The sequence below is a fragment of the Electrophorus electricus genome, chromosome 10 (assembly GCF_041902795.1).
Source record: "Electrophorus electricus isolate QZ-2024a chromosome 10, ASM4190279v1, whole genome shotgun sequence".
Taxonomy (NCBI): Eukaryota; Metazoa; Chordata; class Actinopteri; order Gymnotiformes; family Gymnotidae; genus Electrophorus; species Electrophorus electricus.
The window spans coordinates 612,848-625,041 of record NC_137506.1 but is presented as its reverse complement, the minus strand read 5'-3'; the positions used below and the strand labels follow the sequence as shown (position 1 = coordinate 625,041).

General features: G+C 45.3%; 1 protein-coding gene and 1 long non-coding RNA gene across 5 annotated transcripts; one reads left to right on the top strand and one right to left on the bottom strand.

Annotated features, from left to right (window-relative positions):
• Positions 1-1,161: 1,161 nt before the first annotated feature.
• Positions 1,162-5,778, bottom strand: gjb3 (gap junction protein beta 3). Of its 4 annotated transcripts, none has more exons than XM_081721009.1 (2): positions 4,942-5,778; positions 1,162-3,501 (listed from the first exon to the last, which is right to left on the bottom strand). In XM_081721009.1, exon 2 carries the CDS (start codon positions 3,116-3,118, stop codon positions 2,273-2,275), a length of 846 nt encoding a protein of 281 aa, XP_081577135.1. In that variant the 5' UTR covers positions 3,119-3,501; positions 4,942-5,778; the 3' UTR covers positions 1,162-2,272. The 4 variants fall into 4 exon arrangements, with proteins under 4 accessions (XP_081577135.1, XP_081577136.1, XP_081577134.1 ...); XM_081721010.1 differs by having other exon boundaries at positions 4,946-5,778; XM_081721008.1 differs by having other exon boundaries at positions 4,950-5,778.
• Positions 3,509-12,121, top strand: LOC145659321 (uncharacterized). The gene is made up of 4 exons (XR_014125430.1): positions 3,509-4,933; positions 6,123-6,290; positions 6,495-6,561; positions 11,677-12,121. It is a non-coding gene; the product is annotated as an uncharacterized LOC145659321 (long non-coding RNA).
• Positions 12,122-12,194: the final 73 nt, after the last annotated feature.

Sequence of the window (12,194 nt, the reverse complement as noted above, 5' to 3'; positions counted from 1 at the left end):
TAAGTTTCCACTGCCGCCAGACAAAGGACGCGAAGCACTTCTTAGGAGCTGCAGGACGCCCTCACACTTCTTGAGTATGTCGTGCCGCCCCAATCACGCTAGTGGTGGAGTTGGTTTCTGGTGGACTGGTTGTGAACAGTAACGTTCCTGGGGACACACCCCTGGTTCGCCGTGCTCTCCGTGGGGTTAACGGGAGACCACCACGCACAGACCTGCTCCTCTACAATCCGCCGCGTCATTACACTCGTGAGTTATAACGACAGCAACTCAGGAAATGCAGGAAAGAAAATAGCAGGAACACCAGGAAACGTGAAGATCGGCTGCGTGGGGGCCGTTACACGGGGGCTTCTGGAGTGTCCCGGCACAAGACGTGATTTGTGCTGAATAAAAAACTGAACCGCTGAACTCTCACGACCAGCTCCAGCAGATAAAAAGCCCGGAAGTAGTTTGTGATCCGTGGGTTTATTAGCAGGTCGTTGGTTGAGTGCCGCCAGTGCACTGTGGTTCTTTTGCTGCGTTAGTTTTGACAGAGACTTTAAGAGCCCTTCTAGAGTCAAGCAGTCCCCGAGGCTCTTCACCAAACACACCCGCTGTCTTTCTAACGTTTGCGGGCATCATGGGAGGTCCAGAGACATTTAACTACCTATGAAAGTTATTGCAGGATTATGATCGGATAGCATAATCTTACAGAACTGTAGGTTTATATTATCTGGATAAATGATTTTCTTTCTGCTGAAAGGTCACATGGGTATTTGTTGCCTGTAACTTACAACATAGTCACTTGGTTTTGTTAGCGTTTTTTTCCTGCTTCAGGGAGAAAGTGTACTTTCTAAGAACTCACTAAAGCTTGTTGCCTCTGGTCCATTATTATTACAGACTCGAACTCCATAGTTTCAAATCTATGTTTAATCACATACAGGCCATCAAATCCGCTTTGTAAAAGGAGAGTGCACAGTAAAGCAATTCCATGTTCATAGTGTTTAACTATAAATGTATGATGGGAGACATTATATATTTATATTAGTGCAATTAATTAACTGCTTGATCTTCAAGTCCTTTAGGTAAATTTGTTCATTGTTTCATGGAATTTGAGCGAATTGCAGTTGTTTCCCTGCTTCTGCTGAGATGTACTGGATGCAAAGATATGGATACAGAGACCAGTGTTGGAATAAACTTTATTTGTCTAAAAAGTATATACACCAAAATGCTGAAAAAAAGACTGATAAAATCATGTTTGTGGCTACCTGCCAGGACACTGTTCTGTAAGTAAACCGCTCAAGACAGGCAGTGTTCAGTCTGTTTCCACTCGCTTCCTACCCTGACTAAAGCACAGCTTTGACCCGCCTGTCTGAGTCGACGGTGCCCTGACTCACAGTGACATTCTTAGGCAGCTCATAAAATACAATGAAACACAGACACATCCCTCACACAAACTTAATGTTGAAAAAGAACCAGAAATCTGTTCATTCCAGCTGGTGCTCAAATGCCCAGGCACCTGTTCTCAGATCAGGCACTGGGCACCAACTGTCTCTTGTGTAACAGTCAGCTAAAACTGCATAAAGACTAAGCGGAACAGTAAACAAGGTGCTTCTCAGGTGAACCTCACCATTGTAATTTAAAAACATAAATGCATTGTGCTGCATAGAACAAAGATCATTATTGCCATTAACTTCTCTCTCTCTGACTGACTGTTCCTGTCAGTCATGCTCCATCATGCTTTTCCATTCAAGCGTCTCTTCCTGTCTCATATTAGGAACCAGATCCGTCTCCAGAACAATTTAAACAGTTCAAGTTACTTCAGGTAACTGGAAAACTCTTTGTTTCTCACTATATCCCAGTTCCACTACAAATTGATTTAGGAATTACATGTTTGTGACAGCAGGAAACTGTTTATAATAGAATATGAAAGACATTCATGTTCACTACCTGAAGAATTTAGTCTCTTTGTATCTAAACGCAGATGTAGGGCAGTGGTTGTTCTGAAGTATGATAATGATTTTTGTTCATAAAGCAAAAACAGGGGTAATGGTTTGTGGTGCATTTTTGAACAAGTCTTTGTTGTTGATTTGTAACAGGATTAATTTGTAACAAGTGTTGGTTGTTGTTTCGCGCCAGTGTTCGAGCAAGGAGAACGCCAATACGTGCCACGGTCCTCCAGGACAGGGGGCTCGAATCCGAAAACTGTCCGAGTCTGACTGGGCTCGGGTCTGTAAGCTTCACCCCGGGAGTCATCTCTGGTCCATCTCGTCCGCACCCCCGACACGTGTTCCTCCTAGGCCAGGCTCAGGTTGGGTGCCGAGGCCCTCATGAACAAGCTGGCCTTGTAGGCTGCTGGGTGGAGCTGGTCCTTCGGCTCGCGCGCAACCTTGTGCTCGAGCTCATGCAGTGGCAGGGTGCAGCTACTGTCGCGGTCGCGGTAAGGTGGCTGGTACACGGCCATGCCGTGCCCCCGGTTCACCTGCACCCGCTTGACGCAGCTGGAGACGCGCTTGAAGATGAGGTAGATGATCTCGCAGATGCTGAGCACGATGCAGATGGCCGAGGCGCCCACCATGAAGTAGGTGAAGACCCTCTTCTCCATGGGCCGGCCGATGTAGCAGTCCACCTGGTTGGGGCAGGGGTAAATGTTGCACTTGACGAGCCGCGGCAGGTAAAAGCTGTCGTAGATGTGGTGGAGGATGTAGAGGAAGGCGACCTCGATGAACGTCTTGGCGAACAGGCTGAGCAGGTAGGTCCACCAGAGGCCACCATGTTTTTTACCTGTGTCGTCGTAGAGCTTGGCGTCGGGGCCGTGCTTGGCGCGGTACTTGCGCTCGCGCTCGTCCCGGTACTTGACGTGCATGACGACCATCAGCGACGGGCACGTGACGAAGATGAGCTGCAGCGCCCACAGGCGGATGTGCGAGATGGGGAAGAAGTGGTCGTAGCAGACGTTGGGGCAGCCCGGCTGCTTGATGTTGCAGTCGAAGTCTCGCTGGTCGTCGCCCCACACGCGCTCGGCGGCCACCACGTACACCAGCACGCGGAACACGAACACCACGGACAGCCAGATGCGCCCGAAGGCTGTCGAATACTTGTTCACGCCGCTCAGCAGGGCCTGGAACGTCTTCCAGTCCATGGCTATGACCTCTGCCTCTGCTTTCCTCTCTTTCTCTCGATCTCTCCTTCTCTGTCTCCCTCTCCCCTGATCTGCTCTGTCTATCTTAGTCGCTCACTTAGCTCTCGTTCTATTTCTCATTCTCTCTCTCAATCTTTTTGTCACTCGCTCTCGTTTTCTTCTCTCAGTCTCTTTCTCTGTATCTCTTCCTATCAATCATCTATCTATCTATCTATCTATCTATCTATCTATCTATCTATCTATCTATCTATCTATCTATCTATCTATCTATCTATCTATCTATCTATCCACTCTTTCTGTCATCTGTCTCACACTTTTTGTCATCTTTGTTCTCTTTTTCCTGCTTTGCTTTTTCTTCTTACGGTCGGTATCGCCACGGCGTCCTAGAAAGACAGAAGGTGAGAAGTGGGCATGAGCCATCTGAGATGGGACAGTCACACGCCATCTGTTGGAGCCAGTTTAAGGTGAAATCCTCCTCCTTCTGCCCTATGAAAAACGCCATGACACCAGTGATTTATCTGTAGGTGTAGTCTGAGGGGTGGGGGGGTGGTTGGGGGGTGCCTATGCCACTGGATTCATCACAGAAACCCAACAAACAACAAGATTCTTACTACAAAATATGACCTTGAAAGAAATTTTCTGAGATGGGAAGCCTGAATTGCTTGTGTTTTAATAAACAATTACTACATGAGACTAGCTACACTAAAGTGAAACATGTGAATTAGAATAAACAGATGTGTTGTTGGAGAAACATCCCAGGAGTAACATTTGCCAGTACATACACCAGCAGATTAAAGCATGCCGAGGTGTTTCCTAATGTTCAGATACAGCATCTGCGTAGGCATTCCACTATACGTCCTTCGGTATCTTTAAATCTTTCTGAAAAAATCTTAAACCTGTCAATCGAGTCATTTAGTTTTTCATTTTCTCATTAGAGTTCCTTAAAACGAGGGTTTTATTTCTTTACTGTATTTCTTTTGAAAAACACTGAAGAAAATGTTCCCAAACCCCAAAGACCATTGACTTACAAAAACATACAAGTCGACATTGTGGCAGACCAAATTTCTATTTATACAAAAATATATTTAAATTGCTAATGATCTATTTATATTGATCTGATCATTGCCAATAGTTTTTTTTTTACCTTACACAAATCACTTATAATTAATTGATTGATTGATTAATCAATGTTTATATTTGTATCACAAGTGGTAATAACCATTAATAATCCATAATAATTGAATAATTCATAGTTTTAATGATATGATTATAAATTAATTTAAATAAATAAAGGCAGGTTTTCGCTGGTAGCATTATGTTGAAAGATTCGTTTAAACCATATGACAGTTGTAAGGATCGTGGGCTGTATCACCTCCATCTACCGAGAACGTGGCGTCGTGTGTGCGTGTGCGCCGCGGTGCTTTAAAGCTGCAGTAAGCGCGTGGCGCCGTGGCCTGCACGGGAGACGTTGCTGTCAGGCACGTTTAACGAAACCTCCTCGCAACCCACATTCACGGAAAAACGGAAATAATATCCAAATAATATCCAAAGCAGCTCTGGCGTGGCTTGGTTCTCTGGGTGAAACGTCCTGTACATCTGGTGGAAAGGCAAAATTTCGCACCGTTTGACTCCCACATTTACACTAAAACCGCGATATTCTTCTGTGCGTGCACATTACGCGCGTACATATGTGTTTTATGTGGCGTTGCGCGCGACTGGGGTTTTAAAACGTTTCGTCTCTTACACGCGTGCATGTTCCCACCTGCTTCTGCTGCACTTTGGTGACCATCGCATTTCTGCATATATCGGAAAAAGGTACTTACTTACTTACCTAGCTCCAGTCCATTTAGTTAAACTCGGAGGACAGGACTCCGCTCCCCGGGAGTTTTTTACTGCCTTTTTGCTGTGAATTGATCGAAACGTGGTGATTCAAAGTTGTCACAACTTCACTCGCTCCTCGGCGCTACTTGGGAGGAAGAGGACGAGCATCTGGGAGGGTGGGGTCGTGTGCGTTTCAGCAGCTCCGAGACAGGTTTAACTTCGTCTTCGCCTCAAAGTGTGGTAGCAACGAGGAACGCAAAGAACTTTCCCCTAAAGAATGGATGCCTAACAGAATGTGTATTTGGGAATAAGTTACCGTGCGTAAACGACGCCTGCAGGTTTAAGCAAAGCTGACGATAGAGGGCAGAAAGTACGGGTTAGAAGTTGTGTCTGAATGCCTGAGCCGTGTTTCGGAAGTCTTTCTTTCAGTGGCTTCGTAGTCGTAGGTTTCCACCAGCGGACCCAAACCGTCCTCTGGAATGTGAAGCGTAAGGAAACGCTTGCGCAACGCTCGCTCCCCGCGGGCGAATCTGTCAGAACTTGCCCCAGACTCTGTGTCACGCGAGAGGCCACACCTCTGGATTAATAGTCTGTGAAATTTCGCTCGGTGGTTGATTTAAAATAAAAAAGGTTGCCCGGGAAACCTGTTGTTGTGTAATGAGGGTTAGGTGAAGCAAAGAGTCTTTTGGGTCTGGCAGGTGCAAGGTTCAGTTTTCCTCATTTTGGGTGTGTTTGGAAGATCGTGTTTCTCCCATCGCTTTGGCGCTCACGTTGTGGTGGCCATGTTGCTGGACAGAAGCGAGCACGGGTTGAGCCACCGCGCAGGCCTTAACACTGGGGTGGGAGGGCTGTGTACAGTCAGATAACAAGAAATACTTTTTATCCATTCTAGTTTATGTTGTCAGCATCTTGTATCTGCGAGAGTATGCTACCCTAGCACAAGCAATTCAGTGTAATTGAATATTTTGTACTGGATTGCATGACAATAAAAGAAGTTGACCAAAATACCACCAGTTATATAGATGTTCTATATAGTTTTCAGCTTTTAACAGCAGTCCTATTAAATTAATAGGATTAATTAACTACCTATCCTACTAAATTAATAAAGTCTATTAGAGTTACAGTACCACTCTGATAAATCTGTCTTACCCTTACAGCATTTATCTCACACTTTTATCCAAAGCATCTTACAATGATGACTGAGTACAACTTGAGTAATTGAGTTAAGGGTCTTGCTCAGGGGCCCAATAGTGGCACCCTGGCGGGACTTGAACTGGCAGCCTTCCGATTACAAGTCAAGTACCTCCACTCCTGAGCCACAACTACCATAAAAGAGCAGGCCAGACAAAAGGTGAGGTATTTCTTCTACTTAACCACAATGTTTCTCTGGTTATGCAACAGGAGAGACCTGAAGTGTTTGTTGATGACAGTAACGGCCACGATGATTGAAGTCTCTTACACAACTCTGCTTACTCAGCTCTGATGTGTTTCCTTAAAAAAATGTAAATGTCTTTCACAGGAAAATTGTCTCACACGTTACTGTGTCTTTTCCCAGTGACCCAACACGAGCACCTTCCGTGTGGTACAAAGCACCCGTACGGAGTAATTAAAGGTCAAACACGGTCAGTATCCAGGCCGGTAGAGGAACACCAGCAGAGACATACAGTATGATTAGATGTCTTGAGGTCATCTGAAAACTGGTCTTGTTTTATCCCTGCACTTATCACTTAGAGAGGCATCATGCATCAGTGATTTCGCTTATCTTTTCCCCCTCTGGACTAGTCGGGGAAAGATACCATTATTTCTACATTCTTGTTCAAACAGCATTTTTTAGATGCTTTTACCCTCAACTCAGATCATGTGGGAGTTTTTGAAAACTAGGCACAGGCCTCCGCCATTAAGCTTTTATGTAGCTTTATGTAGAGTTAAAGCACATACAGACATGACCTTGGCTTGCACATGGAGTTGCTACATACTTATCTTTAATGTTAACATGTTACTAGCCCGCTCATGGGTTTGGACAAATATCGTTTATGGGGCTGAAAAAGATCCCACGCCATTGGTCATTGGTGTGTAGGTGTAGATGTCTCCATGGAAACATCATCTTCCAGCACAGGAGTTATTCATGCAATTACGCCGTAGCGTTGGCGTGAAAGAACAAGCAAAAAGGGCCATTTTTTACTTAAGATAACATCTCCTTTAAAGTTGCCTATAGAATGACTCAGCAAACAGAAAAGGAACTGGATTGATAGAAGAGGGTAACTCAACAACAAACACATCATGGAGACAGTTCCACTTCCTAATTTTAATGAGGCGTGAAAGACGGGACTAAATAAACCAAACCCAGTGTCCGAACCTGGTTTCCGCTTGGCTTGGTGCCATCTGCGCACCCCGGGAAAGCTACAGCCTCCTCCTGGCTACAGCCGGTGTTCTCGCACCTCACATTGTCGAGTCCAGGGTTACTGGGCATGACTGCAGCAGGAACAGAACTCTTTTCAGCCACCTTTGCTCGGTCCTTCATGCGGGCATCTAGCGCAGTGTGGAGCGGTGAGGTGGTATTCCTGCAATGCCATGACCCAGCTGACCCGACCCTCCGGCTCTCTGACCCCCGTGGGCAATGGCAGTGTGATCATTACACAGGACAAAGGAGACACTATACAGGTAAGGGCAGATATGGCATATCCTTGCCATGACACAGGACAGCCAACAGTTTTCTCCTGGCCAGGCGGTAGTTGCACTCCGGAATGTTCCAGCAGTGGTTGCAGTATGAGAGGACCAGCTCAGTCCTGTTCTGCATCCGTGAAAGTGTGTGCCAGTGCCCCTGACAGTGGCATGTGTGTTCACGACGAACCCAGACCAATCAGACGTCCAGCGCTGCCCAAGGGCTGTTCTGTGGTTCAGTGATTTTTGTAGCACCCTTTTATTTTGCTCTGCTGCCATGTTTTAGCCAACATGTGTCAGCGGTGTTCATGCTGTGCTAATTTGGTCCACGTACAGTCTCTCTCCGTGGTCGAAAAACGGCACTGCAACGATGCAGAAGCTCCCACAGCCACTGTTCGTCCTCCGGTGTGAAACCCGAGGCACTCCGCCGCTATGCTTTAAGCACCGTGAACGTCCTGTTTACTGCTACCCTCCATACCCTGTGCCTTCTCCATCACACGCTGCCTCGTCGATTATGACGACGGAGCCATGTGTGCTGTCCTGGAGGTTCCACCAGCTGACACTAGTGCTGCGTGTTCAGCTCCTCCGGAGGCCTCTCTCCTCCTGCGTCGCTCCTCAGAGCGTTCAGGAAGCGTCGCGGCGCTAAGTTGTCCTGTGCGGCCTTTCCGAGCGGCAGGCTTGCGTGCCGAACTATCGAGTTCAGCGCCACTGCCAGCACGTTTGTCCAAGTCTTCCCGAGGCTCTTCCTGTGGAGTAGTAGAGTCCTGATCATTAACGTCCAGCGCCTGCCCAAAACGTGGCCGTGGTCAGCGCCGTTAGACGCCATGTGGGTCTGGTGGTAGATCCGCCGGTGTGGAAGAAGAATGCTGCATTCTCCTCGACATAACACAAAGCCTTTAGAAAGACTCACACAGCAAACATGCAGAAAAGGATCTGGATTAAGAGAAGAAGTTGTGGGCACTAAAGAAAACACACATCAGGGAGGCAGACGGGAATAATGAGACCAACTAAACCAAATGCACACAAAGTGACACAAATCGAATATTCGGACCAAAGCAATAAATACTTAAATTAACTAAATACAGTGGGGATAGGCGCACAGTATTCTGGGAGTCCTCACTGTGCTGTAGCTATGATCCAGGGCAGATACCACTATACTGCATGTCTAAACCTGCCAATTCCAGTAAGAGAAACACTTTGAGGCTTTAAGGGTTGCCTGAAAATACGTGCAGTATGTATTTGCCCTTCAGCAGAATGCCCAGAGAGATTAAATAAATGAGAGAATAATAAAAACTGGTTTGATCCAGTCTAATTGGAAATATTTGATCAGGAAGAATATGCACCCTGGAGTCACTGAAAATAGCAGGAAGGTTCAGCTAGATCAGCAGTAGTAGAAACACCGTGATCAGATTACTGGATACGTTGGAAATGTATTTGTTTTAATAGAAATCATGGCTGGAGGACTGAGAGCGAGAAAGATTTGGAAGGAGACATCAGACAAAGCGAGAGTGAGCAAGAGAAATCCAGCAACAAAAGAGGCAGAGATACAAAGAGCAAGATGTTGACTGTTAAACTGGTCCGGTTGGAAAGGCTTGTCTCCACTGTGCGTGTCTACACATGCGTTAGGAACACAAGCCAACTCTTTTCATTTTTAACTGAAAGAGCCGAAAAGCCAGACAGTGAAAATGATACAGTGGTGACTGTGTGGGGCCAACGCCGCGTTCCAGGTGTTGGCTAAGAGAAACCTTAAAGATCTGCTACTGTGTTTTTTTCTAATAATCCATTTGGCATTAATGCCAGTCACAGGAACAGAACTGGAACAGATGTGTGGTTGTTTCGGGGTGGGCTTCACTGGGCTGGTACAACGCCAACCCATATGTCTCAAGTTGCCAGCTATGCCATGGTGGGCCAGACCTGTGGCATGTTCTCATTCTCACTCATTCTTACATTTACATTTACATTTACGGCATTTAGCAGACGCTCTTATCCAGAGCGACTTACAAAAGTGCTTTGTCATTTACTCATAGAATACATCCTAGTACAGTACAGTAGGTTAGAGTCCAAGATACCAGTGAACTAGAATACTGTAGAATACAGGGATGAATGCTGATACCTAGAAGTGCAAAATACATGAGGTCTATATTAATGATAAGTGCAATAAACAATAAGTGCTAGAGTTTGTTAAAAAGCATAAACAATACCCTACAATAAGTACTAAATTAGTCAGTCAATAAGGGAGCAGGGTCAGTTGTCCTTTAAATATTCTGCAAATAGACGAGTCTTCAGTCTGTGTCTTGACCTCAGACAGAATGATGGTATGGTATGCTGAGGGTTTGGTATCCCTAAGTGGTTTCACTGCTCAGGCGCTGAACAGTGTTCTGGAACTAGCAGGGCCTGCTCTGGGGTGAGATTGTAGTGTTGGTGAAGTTTTGAAGAGAAGACTTCTTGGTCATTTTTACCTTGAGTCAAAAATTTCATAAATGGCTTTATGGTAAAAACAGGACATAGTGTACCAAAGAAATATGTAAGGAAATAAATACAGTAACCTGGTAAACAAATGCAAATTTCAGCCATCATCATGACAAATTTTTTCTGCCTTATTCTTTACATATTATCCTCTTACCATAATTACTGGTTTTCACAGCTTGACAAGTTTGGCAGCAAGTGTTATATGGATGATGCAGGAGCCAAATCAGATCCCATGAAAACTGAAAACATTGTAGTGGAGTCAGGCAGAACGTCCATTGCCAACAGGTCATCACACATAAACCATTTCAGTTTCAGGTCTAAGCTGCTAATATGCAAACTGGCACATCAACTTTAATAATAAATCCAAAAATTCAAACTAAATTTACCCATATGTCTGACAAAAGAAAATAATTCTCTCAAAGGAATTAAACTTTGCTTATAATAACTCTTTGCCTTCAAAACAAGTATAAATCCATAACACAACAGAGCTGCACAGAGCTATATTTCTATATTTCCATGCATTGTGGTTTCTGTGCATTGACCTTTCCTTTATGAACAAGAACTAAGGTAAAAGGAAAACATCTGAGAATTGTCACTTGTTACTAAACTCTCCCAGCTGACTATATCATCTGCCATCTGTCAGTGGCGCACCTGCTTTCTGACTGACAGCAAACAGCAGGTGAAGCTGGAGGAAGTCACAGCACGGATGCTCCCCTGGGATGAGTGCTCTCCCCACTACACCCCCAGGAACCCAGCTGTCAATCCCTGGAAGATTGCAGACGACACCGCAGCTGCCGGCCTTGTCCAAGACGGTGACAAGTCTGCCTATCGGTGGGATGTCGATCGGAACAATACGGACCTGAACGCGCTCGAGGCTGCAGAAGATGAGGAGCACTGCTCCCCTTAACAACACCAGACAGCCCTGAATCGGGGAGTCCTTCAAGTTTCTGGGAACTCCCATCTCCCAACACCTGAAGTGGGAGACCAACGTCAAGTCCATCCTCTAAAGGGCCCAGCAGAGGTCGTACCCCCTGTGACACACACGAGGACGCATGGTCCACCGCAGGAGGTACTGGGTCAGGGCTACGCCATGGTGGACAAATCTGTCTAAAGCACATCAGTCGTTGTCTGGTCCAGAGCAGCCCAGCCAGGAAACAGGACAGGAAACAGGACACATGCAAACAATGGTAATAACAGCAGAACAGATCACCAGCTCCTCCTCCCAACTACAGGACCGACCTGTACTTCTCAAGAAACTGGAAACAATTAATTACAGAAAACGATTGCACATCTGACACGGCCTTTTTTTCAAAGCCTCCTCTCCAAAAACAAAGGCTCAGTTACTTTCCTAATGCCATTGTTATCATAGCTATATCGCTTCCTCATATAGGTATCATACCCTGTTTCCAATCTACAATCACTGTATTGTACAGATACTCACAAATCAAAATTTCACTCACATAAGAGCACGTTATTGATGTCAGGAGTAGCAAACACTATTGCCCTTTATGTATATTGTATTATTTGGTTTGTTCTGCACATAATCAGAATAGTGCTTGTATGTTGTGTATTATCTGTATCGGTTGAAATTCCCTGTGCTCGTTTAGATACTAGGCTGATAAACCCGCTTCTGACTGTGGACTGTCATCGGACCACTCATCGACCCGGATACTGTGATGAAAACTGACATCCCAAGTGATAACGGAAGAGGGAATCTCACGTTCATTAGAGCAACCCCAAGACTGACAGTTGACGATAAGTGAGCCGCGTTAGGGATTTTTGTGCTGTTATTGATGTTTACATGTGTTATAGTTGTTTTCCATTTCACCAAATACACCACAGAGTTCAACTGAGTCACCTTCTATGTGTGTGTGTTCAAAATGTTACGTTTGGTTGATCGCTGCTTCAGAACTCAAACAGCTTTATTGCTTAAACCACAAATTCAATGTTTTGTTAGTGTCTCATCGTAGTTACTGACATTTTCTATACAGATGATAATGCTTTCTGTTCATCAGATTGTTATATAAATGAAACGCAAAACAATCAAACAAACCTCCAACTTCCACTGAGCGTTCTGATTCCAAGGTCTCAAGTTTGATGGTACTTTGAGCTTCAAGTAACTACT